Genomic DNA, 21,399 nt, shown 5'->3' on the forward strand with positions numbered 1-21,399 from the left:
TAGAAGTCGGAGTGGTGGGATCAGACGTCTAAATGGAGTCAAAAAGTGACTTTTTAAATTTTTGGGTTGAGTATTTAGAAGTCTGTTCCCCCCATAACAGACGTCTAAATGACTTTAGAAGTCGGAGTGGCGGGATCAGACGTCTAAATGGATTCAAAAAGTGACTTTTTAAATTTATGGGCTGAGTATTTAGAAGTTTGTTCCCCCCATAAAAGACGTCTAAATGGCTTTAGAAGTCAGAGTAGCGGGATCAGACGTCTAAATGGAGTCAAAAAGTGACTTTTTTAAATTTTTGGGCTGAGTATTTAGAATTCGGTTCCCCCATAACAAACATCTAAAATTGACTATAGACGTTAGACCCCCCCCCCCCCAACCCAGATGTCTAATAGTAATAAAAAATTCATTTCTTTTACTTTTACGTATCTTTTTGGCGTCCAATGGAGCTGTCTGACCTCTAAATAGACTATAGACGTCAGATCCCCCAATATTAGACGTCTATTTACTCTTTTTAATTACACAAATGCCACAGGTCATTTTTTACGTTTGATATTTGGGGGCCGGACGTCTAAACGGTGACGTCAAAGGCCTTTTCTACACTAGCGCGGTGGCGTTCTGACAACCTCACGGTGAGTAGCACGTGTCTGTTCGCGGCGCACAAAGATGTTGCGCATGGCGACGCATAGAGGAGAACGGAGCTCCGACACCGGTGAGGTTTGTCGCATAGAGAGGCGAACTAGATCTGGTGGCAAACTTTAGTGGACAACTTCTCACATTAGCAAAATAGTGTCAAACGATGGTGGACAACGACAAACGACGTTGGACAGCGACAAGCGATGTCAGACAGTTGCATACAATAACTAGGGTTTGGAGACTAGACAGAAACCAGAGCAGGATCGACCCGCTCTAAAAGTAACTTCATATTGAAACTGAAAAATAAATCTCGAGGACTTGAAAGATGCCCCTCACTCTCATTCTATATATAAGAAGGTTTTGATACAAAAGTACATGATAAATAGCATAACCCTAAACACAATATAATAACGATAAATAGGATAAGCCTAAACACAATATAATGATAATAAATAGGGTAAATATTCTAACACATAGAAAATATATATTTGAATAATTTTTTTAAATGAAAAGGAAAAACATATTGATTTATAGAAAAAAAAGTTATACGAATTTATATACAAATTAAAAGTATAAATTTAAACAAATTAGATAAATATTATAAATTAATTTAGATTTAAAGTACTTTTAAGTTATCCCAAATCTCACAAAGAAACATCTAAGAAAACTAAGAAAGATAATCGATAACTGTCACCTTAAACCTTTTGGCTTTCACCAACCTTTACTCTTTGTTCCTTGAAGAACCTATCTTAAATCACCTTTAACCTTTTAAGAACCTTCTATACCATAACAGATATCTTAAACATTGATATAACCAGAACCTTAGTCATCCTTTCTTAGCTAAGAAAACCATATGTACGCACCATCTTGGAAGCTTGACGTCTTGTGAATTATGTTGCACCTTTGTAGATTGTAATGAACTTTCCTAACTACCTATAAGAGCCTAAGTGGGTTCTTATAAATTGTTTATCAAAGCTTAATTGTTCCAAACCTTTATAAAGATGTTGTATTTTATTTTTCAACTGTAAATTCATGGCAACCCTTCGAAATTCGTCACAGAAATTGTCGCTAACCATTGGTTTTCGTCACAAATTTAAATGTTGGCAACAATTTCATCCATTGCTAATCTAATATGCCTCTCTTTGCTTGTGGTTTGTGTGCTCTTTATTTGAAAAAAATCTAAAAGGAATATTGAAAATTTGTTCTTGAGTTTTCTTATTTGCCTACAACATCAAGTAGTCAAAGTTTTAGTTGTATAAAAAACAGTGTGGTTTTGTTTACTTTAAAACATTTTCTAAAATCAAGTTAAATACTCACTTTCCATACACAATTGAATATCATTTTGAGACTCTTTAAATTTCTTGTTTTGAATCGTATGCTTTCTTATTAGTTTTCTTCCATAAGGTCAAGAGTTATCTTGAAATTATACGAGAGCTTTTAGGCAACTTATTCTTCAGTGTAGGTATTTTGAGTACTATAGTCTATAAATCCTTCCACACAAACTATGAAGGAAAGAAGTCCCACATTGGTGGAACTTCTATAGGGCTTACTTTGGTCATTATGTAAGAAGCTCAAATGCTTCTTCCTAAGCATCACATTCTCCTTATTTCTCTTGTATTGTATTAGAAAGAAAATTTCGAGAGAGAATATTAGTTTTCTTTAAATATTTTTAGTATTCTTTTTTCTCCTTGGGACAAGAGAAAAAGGTATGTAATTTCTTTCATTTGCATAAATTTTCATTTTTTTCCTGTTGTCGGTATTTTTTCTCATTTTACTTTAGTTGTGCGTGCTTGTGTGATTTGTCTGATACCCAACAATGGTATCAGGGCTATTGGTAAAATTCTAAGTATCCTTTGTGGTTGCAGTTTAATCTAAAAAGTTGTTACTAGAAAAGGTATGGTAGTGGGGAAGTGTATGTCTGGGAAAAGTTATGACTAGGAAAGACTTGATACATCAGTGACCCACCTCTCCTTTATGGAAACTTACCCAATGTATGACTTCACGATCTATTGTTATTATTTCGGTAGATATTCAAAATGAGAATTATGTAAGTTGGTTTTCTAAAACATGACAATAAAGTACGAGATAAAGAGGTTCAAGGGGAATAATTTCTTCTCATGGAAAATGAGAATGAAGGAAATTTTAAGGAAGTACAATTGTCCAGCAACAACTGGGAAAAACCCTTTCGAAATATCAAATCAAAGGTGGAAAAAAATTAATGAAAATATTATTGCAAATTTGCACTTAGCAATGATAGATGTTGTTTTATCCAATGTCGTGAAGAAAACGACGACAAAGGAGATTTGGGATACCCTCATCAAATTATATAAGGTGAAGTCACTTTACATAAGAATGTTTTTAAAGAAAAAACTATATACTCTTTGAATAAGTGAGTCCACATTAGTGATGAACCACATCAACAATCTGAGTATGTTATTTGCCCAACTTAAAGTAGCAAATTTCAACATAGTTGAAAATGAACGTGTAGAGCTTCTACTACACAAGCTACCTGATTCATATGATCAACTTGTCATCAACATAACAAATAACAATATTGATGGGTAATGATTGAGGACCATCTGGAGGAAGCCACATTGGATCATTGAAAAAAGTGATGGTTAGGAGATTAGAAGAAGAAGAAGGACTTCAAAAAACTCTACTCTTGTGGAGGATAATTTATTAGTTTATCTTACCCTTTCTTGTCTTGTAAATATGTAAATAAGTCTTTTCTTTAGGCCTTGTATTTGGGCCAATATTTCATTTCATTTAGGCTTGTTTTTAGCCATTTTCTTTGATTAGTCTTATAAATAATCGACTAATTCACCCAATAATTGATTATGATAGTGTTTTTAGCCATTTCTTTGGATCATTCGCTGAAATAATCGATTATTTCACCCAATAATAGATTATTTCAGTCAATTTTTATAGTATGTTAGGTTGGGCTTTTTAAACTTACTTCTTGAGTGGAATGCGAACCAAAATGAGTTTTGGGCTTGCTTGGGTCTTAAGGAACCCTTAGGAACCTTGCTTAGAGGTGAATGAATCCTATACAATGCATTTACTATAGAAGAAGGTTTAAGCAGTTATAGGGTCAATGTATTTTTTTTATTCAATGTACTTTCTTTCAAATGGGTTCACTCCCCTATCCTATAAATAGGAGTGTCTCAAGCCTTGTACATTCAACTTGGAATTAATGAAGAGAACCTTTGCCAAAATTAACAGTCTTCTTTTTTCTAAGTTCATTAGGTTAGTCACCTTCTTGACTTCTCATAACCTTTTACCTTGATGGTTGTCCAAACTTCTTCAAGAAACACTTTAAACCCATTCTTCAAACATCATTATCCTTCATCAATTCATGCTTATACGTTCAGAACTTCTTCTACATGAAGTTTCCATCAAGTTGCTTGAAGAAGGTTTCCACCAGGTACCTATACTTCAAAGATATTGCCAAAGTTATTCATGAAGAATAATCCACGAGGAAAAATAAAGTAGACAGGGTGGAAAGTTCAAAGCAAGCAGAGGCTTTCACGATGACAAGAGGTAGATTAATAGAACGTGGATCTAGTGGGAGTCAAACCCATGATAGATCAAAATCTCAAAGTAAGAAGCATCTCAAATGTTACCATTGTGTCAAGAGAGGACATGTCATGAAAGATTGTTGGCAGATCGAGAATTGAGAAAAGAACTCTAAAGCATCGACCTCACAAGGTTGTGTTGGAAGTACCTCAAATGATAGAGATATTTTAGTGAATGAAACAATAGTTAACTCTAATGGTGAAAGACAACTACACGATAGGTGGATAATAGATTTAGGTGCAACTTGGCACATGACTTCAAACCGAGATTGGTTTTATACCTATGAACCTCTCTCAAGTAGATCTATATTCATTGGAAATGGTCATGCCTAAGATTTTTGGATTTGGTATTATCAAAATTAAAATTTACGATGGTACTATTCGCACAGTTTAAGGGTATGCGAAATGTGAAGGACTTAAAGAAGAATCTTTTTTCTGTTGGATAATTAGATGACGTCGAGTGTAAGTTCCATGTTGAAGGTGGAATCTTAAAAGTGGTAAGAGGGAATCTGGTAGTAATGAAAGCATAGAAGATCAAGGCAAACTTGTATGTGCTTATGGGAGATACATTGAAATAAGTTAATGCAATGATTGCATTGACAAGTCAAGAAGAAGTGATGCTGATGTGGCATCGTAGATTGGGGCATATGTTAGAGTGAGGGTCTACAAATCCTTGTGGAACGTAATCTCCTACCTAGGCTCAAGGAGGTTTATTTACCTTTTTGCGAATATTGTGGGATAAGTAAGCAACATAGATTGAAGTTTCCTAGAAGCACTACTAAAAGCAAACACATATTAGACTTAATTCATTCTAATGTAAGGGAATCATCGATATTATCCTTAGGAGGGGAAAAGTATTTTTTGTTGATTGATGATTACTCTAGGAGATTATGGGTTACTTCATCAAGAGGAAGTTAGATGTGTTACCAATATTCAAGGAATCCAAAGCACAAGTAAAACTTGAAATTGGGAAATGAATTTAAGTGCTTAGGCCATGTTAATAATGTGAAAGGGTATCACCAGTAGGGTCCCAATATCCACAAGGTTATTGTCAGTAGGGATGCAATGATGCTCCAACCAAAAAGCTCTAAAGAATAAGAAATCTTGGTTTGCATGTTGAATAGGTCTTTATACTATTTAAAAGGGATGTTCAAGTGTTCGTACAAGAGAATTGATTCATTTGTTAGCCTTGATAAGAAGGACTTAGGATCGAAAAGAAAGATTTTAGGGATGCAGATTCATCGAGATAAAAAAGATAAGAAGATTTGGCTTTTTTAAATAATTACTTACTAAAGATCTTACGACGCTTTGACATGCAAGATTGCAAGCCAATTTCTACCCATTTTCCTATCAATTATATGTTATTCTCAAGTATGAGCCCTAACACTGAAGCAAAGAGGATGAAAATGTCTCAAGTACCGTGTGCATCAACGGTGAGTAACCTTATAAATGTTATGATGTGTACAAGATCTTGCACAAACAATGAAAATGGTTAGTAGGGTCATGACAAACGAAGGTGGAGAGCATTGGAATAAGAAACATGGATGACAAAGTATGGTGTGAAGATTTGATTAATTTCTTCAAAATCTTAAAGTGAGATTATGAACCTAATAGTCATTCCTTAAACATCTCTTTCTCTTTCTCTTGTATAATATTTGAAAGAAAATTTGAAGAAAGAATATTAGTTTCCTTTAAAGATTTTTAATATTTATATTTCTCTTTTTAAGATAAAAGAGAAGGATATTTAATTTTTAGTATAAATTTTCACAATTTTCTTTCTTTTGTCTATTTTTTTTTCCTCATATTTACTTTGTGGGCTTGTGTACCCAACACAAATTAAAAAAAAAAAAACACACACACACACAAATACCTGACAACCACAATTTTGTTTAAGACTTCTTTTCATATTATTAGTTTGTTGTGATTCAACGTTATTATTCCTTAGTTGATCTTATCATTTGTCGTGATTCAATATCCTTATTCGTTATTGAATCATCATCACCACCCCTAGCAGAGCAGAGAGATAAAAAAAGATAAACAAGTTCTTTTGCAATTATATTATGTATATTCATAACACACATATATAGAACAAAGAGAAGAGAGACTCTAAAATTTAAAATTTACACACACAATAAGCTACACTTTCATTCAATTTCACTGACAAATATAAAAACGCTAAACTTTCTAATATGGAAATTATTTATACAACACAAAATTAGTGTTTCGTTATCATCACCTTTGAAAACTTGTCGCATTAACGACTTGCACTACTACGAACTTATAATTATATTAAATATTTCACTACGAGCTTATAATTATATTAAATATTTCACTACGAGCTTATAATTATATCAAATACTTGAGAGACTTCTTATTTATAGAAAGATTTTCTTCCCTTAAAAATATATGTAATTTTAAAAAAATATAGAAATTATTACTACTAAAATTGATGATATAAGCATAACAAGCATTTAAATATATTTTTAATCTATATAAAAAAATATTTAAATATATTTTTTAATTATATTAAATATTTCTCAACGAGCTTATATAATTATATCAAATACTTGAGAGAGTTCTTATTTATAGTAAGACTTTCTTCCTTTAAAAATAGATGCAATTTTAAAAAAATATATAGAAATTATTACTATTAAAATTGATAATATAAGCATAACAAATATTTAAATATATTTTTAATCTATATAAAGAAAATGTCTTTACAAAATTATTTTTTAAACTGTCTTATATTTTTTTTCCTTACTTTATTTATGTATAACCGGGTGTAATTTCGGGTTTTGTTTAAATATTTGTATCCTTATTATTTTGCTTTAGTCTTTAAAATATAATTACTTCCAAAGGGATATTTTAGTCTTCATAAAATTATTTTTAATCCTACCATTATTTGGAAAGGATTAAAAAATGTATTAAAAAAATTTAAACAAAAATAACAATCACGAAACTAAAATAAATAAATCATAGAAATATTACCTTAAAAATTAATTTCAGAAGGATTAAATGAAAAAAAATTGGTATATTATTATATTTAAACCATTGAAAAAATGATGCCCAGCACGTTGCCTATGTGAGAAAGACAGAAAAGACAACATGCAGTCCAAAACTGGATTGCTCTCATGAGTACAAAGGATGTTTCTCTAATCCACACCCCTGTCCGATCAGTTTCTTTTGCTTTTTTCCTCGTGAGAGATCTTAAGATTGTGTTATGTTACTGTTTCTTCACAAAATTTCATCACAGACCTTACTAGTGTGATATTTTCTGCTACAATGAAGTTTAGACTTTCTCTCCATGGTGTATTGCTGCACAACAAGCAGTGATGAGTTTGTGCCAAAACTGGATGAAGCTACAATGTCCCCCATGACCCCAAGTTCAGGGCTGTCACACCATTCCAACAACCTTTTAAAAACTGTGTAGTTACTGCCACTCCCTTGTCCCAAAATGTACAAGTCACACCCTTTTTGGTCTATCTCATGGAGGATCGATGGAATCTCCTCACCAGTTTCTAACCTCAGTTCTCTCTCTGAGTATGTGATGGAGTCACAGTTGTGCAACCCTTTGTGCCTGAAGTGAAATATGTGTTCATCATCTAGCTCTTTCTGCATAACACTGTCCATCTCTGTAGATAACACTCCACTGGAATCATTCTGGAATGCTTTTCCTTCTGCTACCTCAGTACCTGACACCAGAAGCCTAACTACATGCAACTTTGTGGCTGAATGTGATGCCATTCTCCATGCGATCGACAAGGCTTCCCGATCATCAGGCCCTCCAATGAAGATAACAATGATGCTCATTGTTGCAGTGGACAATGACCTCAGTCCACGGTTAACAAGGATTCCCACAGAACAAGGTGGTGCCTGCAACACGTTCTGGTTTATGTCACAGAATGCTGTTTTGGTTGTTTCTAACTCTCCCGAGCTTAGTTGTTTGTGGAATGGAAGGAGAATAAGGTTTGCACGTTTCTCTTCTGTGACATTGTATATGTCCTGATGGATTGTCTCATAGGTTGCAACAATGCCTGATGTGTCAAATCTCACAGCTTTGTATTCCTCCACAAACTCGTTGAATGCATTGCAAATGGTCTCAAACTCTTCTTGTGATCCATACTGCTCTGAGGATCCCCCTTGAACATTTGTGTTGTCGATTTGTGCCACAAGAAGGCCAGTGCCGCGTCTTGTGAGTTCCACAAGGTGAAGGACTGAGACATGTAAAGGGGAAGTTCTGGTGGCATTTGTGGCTTCAAGAACATAGATCATGCCAAGGGCTTGGTGATAGTTGTGGACACAAGCTGCAACTCGAAGTTCTGCTTCGCACCATAGTTTCTGCACAGTCCTTTGCTGGGTCTGCTTGAACCGAAGTTTCGGCTTGTAGATGGCATTAATAAAGGGAGATACCACCGTAGTCATGAATAGTACTGCAAGGATCATGATTGTGAAAGCATATGGGTCCAAAATCTGAAAACACAAGAAATAGAACAGAAAAAGACATCAGAGTTTGTTAACTGTGATCTTCAGAGATAATGGATTAAGTTGCTGCATGCAAATTTCCAACCTGTTTGGTTTGTGAAAACATTTTAGTATATGAAAACAGGAAACAAAGTGAAAACATGTTGACGAACCTAGGAACCAAAAGATGTTTTCTTAATGTAAACAAGGTTTTAGTAACCAGGCAAGAATTTGAAAGAGGAGCATGATATGATATGGTAAGAGTTTGGTTGGAAAATAGTACACTTTTGTCCCAGGCAATGCTTATAAGAATCACTGCCATGATGCCCTTGGTGTTGAGGAGCAATCCAAGGCCAACTCCATCTCTTGAAGACATACCATAGTAGACAGTGACCAGCAGAGAGCTCAAAATTTTTGGTATGGCTAACAAGAACACCATGAAGAGAGGAAGCAAAACTGTGTGGTTTTCAGACCAAAGTGACTCCAGGTTTAGTCTAAAGCCAAAGCTAGCAAAGTAGACAGGAACAATAATTGCAGTAACAAAATCATCCAACATTTCCAACAACAAATCAGCAAACTTCCCGCTGGGCAAAATTAGTCCATACACAAAGGCCCCAACAACATGGTGTGATCCAAGCAAGTCTGTGATGTATGCACAAACAAAAAGTCCCATCATCACATCCAGCAACTTTGAGGAGTTCCATGACTCAGACCTCATTCTGTGTTCAACCACTCGAGCCAGGATTGGACGCACCACGCAGAAGCAGATCACAATGAACAGCAATGTGCACATTAGTGAGAGGAGTGGTTTTCCACCCTGGTGGGAAAAGGGAATGAAGAGTGAGAACAAAACCCAGCCAAATGTATCAATCAGAATGGCTGCTGTTAAGGCATCTTTTCCAAGCCTTGTGTAGAGGATCTTGAGATCTGATAGGAGCCTTGCAAGGACTGGAAAACTGGTGACAGAAAGAATTGCACACCAAAACATATACCCTTTAGCAGTGAGCGCAACGCTTGATCCGCCTGCTAAGTCATTCTGTAGAGCAAGAAAACCAGCTCCAACCAATGCTGGAATGAGAATGCTTGCAACAGCAATGACTACAGCCTGCTTGCTTGATCTCAAGATGGTGTCGCAGTTCATTTCCAACCCAGTAAGGAACACATAGTACATGATTCCAACATTCGCAAAGGTTTCAACACTCATGATTCCTTCCGGACGGTAAATCATGTGAAAAACTCCAGGGATTCTTCCCAAAAATGATGAACTCAAAAGCACACCACCCTGTATATACAATATCAAGTTTATGTAATTGTAAGTGATTCATATTTGATACCAAAGTTTAATTTCCTGAAACATGTTATCTAAAAGCTATATTTGGTATACACACATATGAACAATGAACACTTACAAGCATCTGGGCAACCGTAAGAGGTAGGTGGAATCGCTTGAGGATGTGGTGAAAAAAACTAGATGCAAGGATATTGTAGGCAATTTGAATAGACAGAAGAGGAACACGTTCTGAAATGACATTATCACTCCTCCAGATTCTGTTGTTAAGATCAAATGTTGTATTGTAACATGCAAATTCTGGGATAGAGTTCAGAGTAGCATTCCCTTCCCTTGTCATCTCAATCTTCTTCTATGAGGCCTTAATTAATTTTCTTTGAACTTTTTGTTTTTAATTTTCTTTGAAATATTTGTTTTTGCATCCTTATTTAAACAAAACCATGTAGCAGGAAAACATGCAAGTTATTGCCACGACATTTTAAGCTGGCACAGTTCAAATAGCCTTTTTGTTGTCTCTGTGCTAGAACAGCTTACCACATTGCTGATGTTTTTTCTTTGTCAATGGAAATGTATGTTGCTTTATGACTCCACCCTGAATGCACACTATAATTAAACGTTTGGTTGCTAATTAAAGATCAACTGAAAATAACTAATTAAAGTGTTTGTGCATCCAACAAATGAACTAGCAGAATGTATTAATAAACCATTCCAATTTCATTGGAAGAAACGAAAGGGAGAAAAATAAAAATATTTTCATTTTATTGGTATTTTTAATAGAATTGGTATCAATATCCTAATTATTAACAAAACACGAATTACTAATTAACAAAAAAGAATGACAGGATTGTTTTTGTCTATATAGATGTGATTTACAAGATTGGTTAGTTAAACACATAATATTGGAAAATCAAATCACCTATTACTTTAGAATTTCTAACTTTTTGTCTACTGCAGTTAGAAATAGCTTATTACTAAAAAGATCATTACTATTTAAGAGATCATTTTTAAAATAATTCATGTGTTTCAATTGAAGAAACAAAAATGAAAATTATAACTTATTATTATCATTATTATTATTATGATGCTTAATTAGTGTTATGTATTTAATAAATTTTTTTTCAGTTCTTTTTTGTTTGTTGATACTTTAATTGTGTAACTTTAGTTCATGTGACATTTCCTCACAATTTTGGTCATTTGTAGATATTTCTTTTTTCTGATTATAGTTGTATTGAATTCTAAATTATAGGACTTTAAAATAAATATATGGTTTGCTAATTTTGAACTTTTATGTTATTTTCTATTATTTTTAGATATTGATTTGTTGAAATTTTGTACGGTTAAATACGTGTGTTAGAAATTTGAAATTCATTTTTTTACCAAACTTTTATGGTCCATAAACTTAAAAATGAATTAATATAATTATTTAACTCAATTATCTTAATTTTTTTATTTTGATCTTTTCATATTCTTTTATATTTGATTGCCTTTTATGTTTTTGAATAATAGAAAACTAAACCTACAGGATCAATTCACATAATTAAGATCAAATATTTGCAGTTATTTTTTTTATACAAGTTTGTTTTTTTCTTCTCTAATTTCAGTTTTGCTATTTGTGATATTAATTTGGATTTCTAAAATTATAATTCAAATTATGAATCAATTGATTCCCCCATTTAATATTTGTATATGAATTAGATTGTTGAGAGTTTATTTGTATAAAGTGATATAGTCGGTTAATTATTCAAACTTGGATTAAATATTTAAATAACAAAGATTTTCAAACTTATTCAAACTTTGATTTTTTTTTTTATCTTCTTGATTTTACTTTTGATATCTGAATTTGTTTTTCTTTTAATTATATATATCTCCAAATTAATTTATACAAGAATAATACTAAATATTGAATTATTATATACAATTCAATATGTCTAAGAATGCACCAAGTTTGTGTTTTATATGTAAAATTTAGATAACCTTAATATTTTTGAATTCATAGTGAAAATAATTTAATTGAGTATTTTTTGGAGGTCTTTTGATTTTAACTTTCTTAACCAATACATAATTATTTGTAGGGATGACAGCATAAGTTGGTCATGTCAGGCTGAACGAAACAGATTATGTCCAATTACCATATTGAAGAGGTCATCTTGTTATGTTTTTTTAGTCGGACTACTAAACTGTTTGTCAAGTTCAATCCTTGTTGCCACCTATGCTATGTAATTTCATATAAGTTATTTTTAATTGTACTTTTATCAAAAATAAACCTCCTTACGCCTAATCAAAATGATACCAAATTTCTATTTTATAAATAGCTTTAAATTGACTCATGATGATGAAATTATTAGAGAAGGTAAATCTTGTACACATGCACCGAATTCAAGTCACATAATGTCAAGTTCATATATGTAGCCAATTTTTCTAAAAGGGGTGTAGTTGTTTAAAATAGTAGTATATTAATTGTTTGAAAGTGTGAAATTAACTAACCTTTTACTCGTATAAAAATTTGAGGGATTTTTATCTTAAGTTTGTTACAATTCAATTAACTCAAATAAATTTTATAAATGAACATAAGTGTCTAAAAGTTATTTAGTTATAAAATTATCCCTAAATATTTCACATCAATTGCAAATGGAATTCTTAATTAATATTTTTTAATTACTACTTAATCCCTCAATGCTTTGAATAATTAAGTTTGAACTTTAACTAAATTTTAATACTTTTACAATTAAGTCTTTGGTCAACTAATTTCGTGTGAACTAAAAAAATTTATTTCTTGTTTGAAATTACTTAATTAATTAATCTATACATATATATTCATCCTTTGTGAACAATATCATCTAACCGAACAACAGGTCCAGGAAACATTTTTCTTGTTTTACATTCATTGTCTTCTTCAAAATTAATATTTTGACCTAATACTAGCAGTCCTAAAAGTAAAGTTAAACTGGTAGGGATTGGAATGTGTATGAGAGAAAAAAGTTTAGGAGAGAAGGGGAAGATCGAACGGTGGAGGAAGGAAGACCAAACCGAACGGTGGAAGGCGGGGAAAGTTCAGGCTGAACGACGGAAGACAGGGAGGAGTCGAGCCGAACGGTCAAAGGCGGTAGCGTAGCGATGGGGAGCAGCCGACCTGAGTAATTATAGTAAATAAAGCTATATCCTAGAAAAATGTTGTTAATTACGGTAATTAGAGTAGTATCCTAGGGAAATATTGTTAATTACGGTGATTAGAGCAGTATTCCAGGAAATATTGTTAATTATGGTAATTAGAGCAGTATTCCAAGAAATATTGTTAATTACGGTAATTAGAGCAGTATCCTAGGGAATTATTCAATATAAGTTAATTACAGTAATTAGAAGTATATCCTAGGAAAATAATAATTATAAATAAAGCCTTGACGCTATGGTTTAGGGCATGCTTTTGATTATTGAGTTTTGTAAAGGAGGTTATATGCTTCCTCGTGACTAAAGGAGGTTACGCTCCCAGTTATTGTTTGCTTTCTTTGATTCAGATATTTCTATTAATAAAGGAGGTTTATTCAGTTACTGTTCTTTCGATTTACTGTGAGAGTTGAGGGTTATCTTTCTACCTACGATCGGGGTTAGTTGCGTCTCTGACACGGATACGTAACAATTGGTCCGACCTGCCGGATCCGATAGAGAGGAGTGAGAGGCCAGCCAGATTGATAGAAGGGAATGAAAGACAACATGGAGGGACGAATGAATGCAGTCGAAGGGAAACTAGAGCACATGGGGCTGAAATAGGAGAACATGCAAATGTCCATAGGAGGAGTGGAGATGGAGGTAGCAGCAATCCGCAAAGATTTGCAAGAACTAATGAGGATGATGGGTGGCCGAGACCGATCACTAGATGGTAACTCGGATGGAAGCCAGGGGTTTGTCAACGGGAAAAGGAGGGACCGACGGGATGAAGATGAAGGTGAGAAGGAGAGTTGGGCGCAGGAGCAACCCAACTGGAGGAAAAGGGTAGAGTTACCCACGTTTGAAGGGAATGGTCCGTTAAATTGGATCAACAAGGCAGATAAATTTTTTTAACTACAGGAGGTGTCCGAGGAAGAAAAGGTGCACCTAGCCTACATCAGCATGGAGGGAAGTACCGGATACTGGTTCAGATTTTGGAGGGAGCAGACCAATGACCACTCGTGGGCAAATTTGAAAGAGGCGATAGTGGTTCGGTTTGGAGGAAGAAATCGGGGGTCAGTTTTCGAAAGACTAGCAGCTAGTAAGCAAATGGGATCCGTGGAAGAGTACATCCAAGATTTTGAAGTCTTGGTGGGACAGACGAGGGGAGTGGCCGAAGAGCAGTTGATGGGGTACTTCATGGCAGGATTACATGAGGGGATTCGTAACCGCATAGGGTTGCTTGATCCGCAGAAGCTGATGACCGCCATGAGAATGGAAAGGGACGTGGAGGAGATTCACGGTGGTGCGAAGGTTGGGACCGGAAGCATGAGCAAGAATCAGTCCTGGGGGAAACCGAGCGATGAAGTGGCGAGGATGGAATCCGGTCGGCCTAACCAGAACTGAGCAGAAGCTGCGAGGGAGAACCGAATGGGGGTCATGGAGAGTGTGGGGTCAGTAAGGAGGGAAGGAACACAAGGGAGTGGGATAGAGGCTGAACGTTTCCTGACAATAGGGGAAGGAACGTGAGGAATCTACCCTAAGCTGAATTTGTGAAACGGAGGGAAGAAGGAAGGTGTTTCAAGTGTTGAGGATCGTTCGGTCCAGGCCACCAATGTCCGAAGAGGAGTCTTCGGATGACTATACTAGCCGAGGATGAGGATGACGAGGAAGCTGAGCCTGAACCCGAGCAAATGCAGATGGAGTTATCAACCTTCTCAGTTGTAGGTCTCACATAGCCAAAAACGATGAAATTACATGGTCGGATAGGGGAGAAGCAAGTGTTGATCTTGATAAACAGTGGTGCTACCCACAACTTCATAAGCAAGGAATTGGTGACGGAACTGGGGTTACCCGTGATAGACACTCCCCCATATCGGGTGAGCTTGGGAGACGGGCAGAGAAAGAAGACACAACGAGGACGCTGTGAGGAGGTAGTAATTTGCCTGGGAGAAGCAGAGGTAACCGAACGGTTCCATCTATTCGAGTTGGGCAGAGTAGATGTAATTTTGGGGGTAGAATGGCTCGCCAAGCTAGGAGAAGCCACCCTGAATTAGAGGGAATTGACCATGGTGTTCAGTCAAGGAGGAAGGAGGGTAACCATAAAAGGGGACCCTACTTTAGCTAGGAGATTGGTGGAACCAGGGGCCTTATGCAAAATGACCGAAGTAGAAGCCTGGATGCTGGAGTGGGAGCTAGAGAGTACCGAGAAGCGCGAGGAAGGAGGGCCTTTCGGTCAAGAATTGACCGAGAAACAGAAGCAGGCGTTGGATCGGATTCTGGATCAGTACTCAGGGGTATTCAACGAGATCATAGGCTTACCTCCCGACAGAGGCATGGTTCACTGTACACCTCTCAAGGAGGGAGCAAACCCCATCAATGTGAGACCATATAGATACCTCCATGTGATGAAAGGCGAGATAGAGAAACAGGTGACGGAGATGCTCAAGACAGGATAATCTGACCAAGCACCAATCCATACTCAAGTCCAATTATACTAATTAAGAAGAAGGATGACAGCTGGAGGTTTTACGTGGATTATAGAGCCTTGAACCGAGCGACGGTACCTAACAAGTTTTCCATTCCGGAGATAGAGGAATTATTGGATGAATTGAGGGGAGCTAGGTATTTCTCTAAAGTATATTTAAGGGTTAAATATGTTTTTAGTCTCTCAACTATCATGCATTTTTGGGTTTCGTCCCTCTTTCAAAGGTTTGTTCATTTTCATTCTCTTTCTTAGAAAACTCGAATTTTTAGTCCTAAAAAAGAAACGGCGTTAAATTTAATCTGATGTGACTAACGGTGTGTCACATCATCTTTTTTTTTTTGAAACGTGTCAATCCTCAACAGTGACCCAAAGGTTTCCACTACTACTGTTGCCGACAACCTCAACGCAAGAACAACACCACCCACCATCACCCACCACCACCCACCACCACCATCCAGATAACCTGCTTCAACGGTGACTACCGCATGGGAAAAGTCTCGTCGGTGATCGACCTTCCCTCTCCAAAGCTCTATGCTTGCGGCTTTTGCCTTTATGGTTGGACCCCAAGGTCGTGCTTTTGTTGTCACACAATTGACAAATGGATCCCTTTCTATTCATATTGGTGGTTTGGTTTTTTAAGTTATGTTTCAATTGAATATGAAATATTGTATCTTTTCATTTTAGAGACATAATGTCATAGTTTGAATACGAATAATTCTATCAAATGGTGAAAACACAATAAACAAGTTGATCGAGAGGGGCTAAAACGAGTTGATTGTTTTAATTTTTTCAATCAGTGCTAGATTGAGAGGGGCTAAAATGGGCAGAAGTGTGGTAGCGACGGTGGTTTTCGACTTCGATCGAACCATAATCGACGATGACAATGACAGATGGATCGTCACTGAGTTGGGTCAGAAACAATGTAATTTTGTGCTCCCCGTGTTTCCACATGTCATTCTTCCTCTCCATTTCTCTCTCTCTCTCTAAACCTCATTATTTTCAGACTCTTCACTCTTCAAAATACTCGCCAACGACATGAGGAGTTTCTGGATCGCAGGCGATGATGCAGTCACCGACGACAACAGTAATTAAACAAAGAAGGAGGTTGCGGTGGTGGCTCTAGATCGCGAAGGGCGGCGAGTGCTATTTCCAGCGGCGACATTCGAATGAGGCAACGGTGTCAACGACAACGTAGCGACGGTGGCTCCTCGTGCTAAAGAAGAGGGAGAAGGGAAACCGTGTTGGAGAAGACGGATAAAGGAGTCATGCGTCATATATAAGGACACCATCGCTGACGGCGATGCCGCCGATGAGTCTAGTTGGATAGGGATATAGTCATAGATGACGGCAGCTAGGTTTTCCCCATGTGAGAACTTGGTTTGGATGAAGAAGAAACATCTTTGTGTGCAGCGATCAACTTGACGGAGGAAGGGGTACAATAAAGGTTTATTTTCTTTTCTCAATATTTTAGGGTTTAAAACAAAAAGTAATATTTTAAAGTAGTAATATTTAGTTCTGTAATTAACTTCTGCATAGAAAATAATACAACCTAAAATATATATATTGATTAATATTAAACTATTTAATAGAAGTAAATTATTTTTAAGTGAAACAATATTTTGAAACAAAATTGTGTTAGAAATGGGAGAAGGAGAAAGAAAAAACAATGTAATTAACATTGAATCAGAAACAAAAAGTGGGAGTTTCAATTTGACCAACTGTTGTAGAATAGTATCACCTTGAAATTGGAAGTCAAAGTAACACTTCCATTTAATTTGATTCAGGATAGGATCATGGAGGAGCTTTACTCAAACGAAATCATTGTCGATCACATTGCAGAGTGTCGGTGGGGGAAGGAGGGACAAGAGGTTGGGGCGAGGTCGTGGGAGTGGCGGTGATAGATCTATGCATTGGCGGAAGCGAGGTCGTTAAAGCTAAAGAGCTTAGAGATTAGGGTTAGGAAGATGATGGAGAAGAAGTGGCAGGATTGGTTGGGTGACAGAGGATAAAAAGAAGAACAGGTGGTGGTTGTTGTGAAGAAAGTTGAAGTTTCTAAGTGTACAACGTGACACATCGTTAGCCACATCAGATTAAATTTAACGTTGTTTCTTTTTTAGGACTAAAAATTTGAGTTTTCTAAGGAAGAGGATGAAAATGAACAAACTTTTGGAAGAGTGACGAAACCCAAAAACGTGTGATAGTTGAGGGACTAAAAACATATTTAACTCGTAGATTTAAAGGTCGGATACCACTAGATTCGGATGGGAGAAGAGGATATTGAGAAGACGGCCTTTAGAACTCACCAAGGCCATTATGAATTCATGGTGATGTCGTTCGGTCTTACTAACGCACCAGAAACCTTCCAGAGTGCGATGAACGGTCTGATGCAGCCCTATCTGCGAAAGTTCGTGCTAGTATTTTTTGATGACATGTATGTGTATAGCCAAACGTGGGAGGAGCATTTAGAGCATGTCAGGTTAGTATTGAGGAAGCTGGAGGAGAACAGTTGGGTGACTAACAGGAAGAAATGCGAGTTTGGTAGGACCCAAATAAGATATTTGGGGCATTTGATCTTAGAAAAGGGGTGGAGATGGATCAAGATAAGGTGAAGGCAGTGATGGATTGGGAAAGACCCAAGACGTTGAAGGCCTCAAGGGGGTTTCTGGGCCTGATGGGGTACTACAAGCGTTTCGTGAAGGATTATGGGAAGATTGTCAAACCATTGACCGAACGGCTTAAGAAGGGGCAGTTCACATGGACCGAGCAAGCTTATGTGACCATAACTCGATTAAAGGAGGTCGTGACTACTACACCAGTACTGATTCTACCTGACTTTGACCAACCTTTCCATATTGAATGTGATGCTTCGGGAGTAGGAGTAGGAGCGGTTCTCACTCAAGGAAAAAGGCTCATTGCTTTCTTCAGAAAAGCATTATCGGAGGGATCGTTGAATAAATCGATATACGAAAAGGATCTCATGGCTCTGGTTATGGCCATACAGCACTAGAGACCCTATCTCTTGGGGCAAAGATTTGTAGTTCACACAGACCAAATGAGCCTCCGATACCTATTAGAGCAACGCATCACCACGCAGAACCAACAGAATTGGATCGCAAAGCTCCTGGGATATGATTTTGAAATTGTGTATAAAATAGCGGCTACCAATAGGGTTGCAAATGCCCTATCTCGAAAAAAGGAGGAAGGTATGGAGGATGAGAAGGAATTGAGGGTGGTGGCCAGGTCTTATTGGCAAGACTTTGGAGAGATTCTAAAGGAGGTTGAAGCAGATGAAGCATTGAAGAAGGTAATGGAAGATCTCGAGAAGGACCCCAACTCACACCCATCTTTTACTATGAAGCATGGCAGACTGCACTACAAGGGGAGACTGGTGATCTCGGCTCAATCCGCCTGGGTTCCTAAGCTAATAGCTGAGTTCCACATGACTTAGAGAGGGGGTATTCAGGGGTATACCGAACGTACCGCAAGATAGCCCAATCACTTTACTAGATAGGGATGAAGAAAGTAGTAATTGATTTCGTTGCAAGCTGCTTAGTATGCCAACAACATAAGTACCTGTCATCTTCTCCATAGGGGTTGCTACAACCCTTTCCCATACTCAACGCTATTTGGGAGGAAGTAAGCATTAATTTTATAGTAAAGTTGCCCAAATCTCAAGGGTATGATGTCATACTGATAGTGGTGGACCGTCTCAACAAATATGGGCACTTCATCCCACTGAAATATCCTTATTCCGCCCGTACAATAGTTGAGGTATTTGTTAAGGAGGTTGTCAGGTTGCATGGGGTACCAATGTCTATTGTCAGCGACAGAGATCAGTTGTTTTTAAGTATTTTTTGGAAGGAGCTGTTTAAAATGGAGGATATCCAACTACAGATGAGCAATGCCTATCATCTTGAATCGGACGGGCAGACTGAGGTGCTGAATAGGGTGTTGGAGGGTTATCTGAGATGTTTTTGCTCAGAACAACCAAAGGGGTGGAGTTCAGTGCTACCATGGACCGAGTAATGGTACAATACTAACTACCAAGAAGTAACAGGGTGTACTCTTTTCAAAACAGTATATGGGTGATCTCCTCCTTCTCTGCATCGTTTCGTACCAAGAGAAACCTTAGTGGAAGCAGTCGGTTAGGAGCCGCAGACAAGGGATGAAGCGTTGAAGCAGCTAAAGTTTCATTTATCATGTGCTCAAGAACTGATGGTGCAACAGGCCAACAAAAGAAGGAGACCAGCAGATGTAGAGGTGGGAGATTGGGTGTACTTAAATATCAAACCGCATAGGCAGATTTCTATGCCGACCAGACTACACCCTAAGCTAGTCGCTCGGTATTTTGGGCCTTTCCAAGTCACACAGAAGGTTGGAGAGGTGGCTTTTAAGCTCCAATTGTCGAACACCTTATGGATACATCCAGTATTCCATGTATCCCAGTTGAAGAAGGTAGTAGGGGAACAAAAGGTGGAGAAGGAATTGCCAATAAACTTGCAAGGGGAGGGGCCGTCTTTTTGGCATATCCGAATTTTAGATAAGAGATAGATTCAACAAGGGGAGGACGAGGTGCAACAACTGTTAATAGAATGGCAAGAAGGGGGACCGAACGAAGCAACCTGGGAGGATGCAATAACTATCCAAGAGCAATATCCAGATTTCAACCTTGAGGGCAAGGTTGATCATCAGGCGGTGGGTAATGGTAGGGGTTGGAAGGTGTATGAGAGAAAAAGGTTTAGGAGAGAAGGGGAAGACCGAACGGTGGAGGAAGGTGATAACGTTTGAAAATACTGTTATTTGTGATGCAATTTTGATACTAAATCAACCCTTTTTGGACTTAGAAGCTTGCTTGAACTCAATTTAGTTTAGTTTTGTGAATAAGAGAGTTGAGGTTATACTTGAAGTTTTTATCACTAAATTCTCTTGATTTTGTAGGAAATTGGAATGATTTGAAAGAGGAGAATCAAGACCGATCAGTTCAAGAAGACAGACCGATCAGTTCAAGACGACAGACCGATCGGTTCAAGAAGACAGACTGAATGGTGTGATAGAGGAGAATGCAGACCGAACAGTGTGATAAAGAAGAGGCCGATCAGTCAATAATGTGAGGCCGAACGGCTAACAAAGTAAAACTGATCGGTCCATGACACTTGCTCGACCTAGAACCGATCGGTCAACAGTGTGAGCGTCAGCAATGTTGGCCCATGGCCCAATTCAACCCTATTTAAGGATTTGTTCGACCTAGAGAGGGTACCTTTTGACATAATTGACACAAATTCAAATTTTCTTCAACTCTCTAGAGGCAGAAGTGGAGGCGGAAGCTCTCCTCTTCAGTTTTTAGGGTTTTTCTATCTCTTTCATTCCATTGTTCATCTAGTTTCTCCATGATGATGGGGAACTAAACCTTATTTGTTGTTGGGGGATGATGTAACCTTGTGAACTCTCATGTATTTGAATTGGTTTTAATTATTTATGCTTCTTTCATTAATTGTTAGGAATTTTCTCCTTTGTTCTATGCTTGTTATGTTTTGATCACTCATGGCATGATTTTATGGTCTTCTTTGTTATTGGGAAATACCTAGAAACCAGGATCTAGAGAATTTCTCCCAAGAGCAATATTGTCCAGGGATGGGGATAGGAGGATTGGTCGTCTTAAGCTCCTAATCGTAATGCAGAATTAATTATTAGGGATGCAAGGGATTGTGGTCTAGTAATTAAGGATAGGCTTTCTTCGCCGAAGGATCGGGTTTTAAGTAATTTAGAGAGTGACGTTAACAATTGAATGAAGAAGACGAATTCGTATATGCATGAGA

General features: G+C 37.0%; 1 protein-coding gene across 1 annotated transcript; it reads right to left on the minus strand.

Moving 5' to 3' along the window:
- Nucleotides 1–7,433: 7,433 nt before the first annotated feature.
- LOC108324494 (cation/H(+) antiporter 15) lies at nucleotides 7,434–10,294 on the minus strand. The gene is made up of 3 exons (XM_017557439.2): nucleotides 10,076–10,294; nucleotides 8,950–9,948; nucleotides 7,434–8,675 (listed from the first exon to the last, which is right to left on the minus strand). Exons 1-3 carry the CDS (start codon nucleotides 10,292–10,294, stop codon nucleotides 7,440–7,442), a joined length of 2,454 nt encoding a protein of 817 aa, XP_017412928.1. The 3' UTR covers nucleotides 7,434–7,439.
- Nucleotides 10,295–21,399: the final 11,105 nt, after the last annotated feature.

This window comes from Vigna angularis, chromosome 3 (genome assembly GCF_016808095.1).
Source record: "Vigna angularis cultivar LongXiaoDou No.4 chromosome 3, ASM1680809v1, whole genome shotgun sequence".
Taxonomy (NCBI): Eukaryota; Viridiplantae; Streptophyta; class Magnoliopsida; order Fabales; family Fabaceae; genus Vigna; species Vigna angularis.

What these genes read in the sequence shown, in the direction of transcription:
- LOC108324494 (XM_017557439.2), bottom strand. Translation starts at nt 10,294, where the DNA reads ATGACAAGGGAAGGGAATGCTACTCTGAACTCTATCCCAGAATTTGCA. An exon ending in TTACGGTTGCCCAGATGCTT is followed by an intron (nt 9,949 to 10,075) that starts GTAAGTGTTCAT and finishes TTGTATATACAG; the next exon opens with GGTGGTGTGCTTTTGAGTTC. An exon ending in GCATTGCCTGGGACAAAAGT is followed by an intron (nt 8,676 to 8,949) that starts GTACTATTTTCC and finishes TTGTGTTTTCAG; the next exon opens with ATTTTGGACCCATATGCTTT.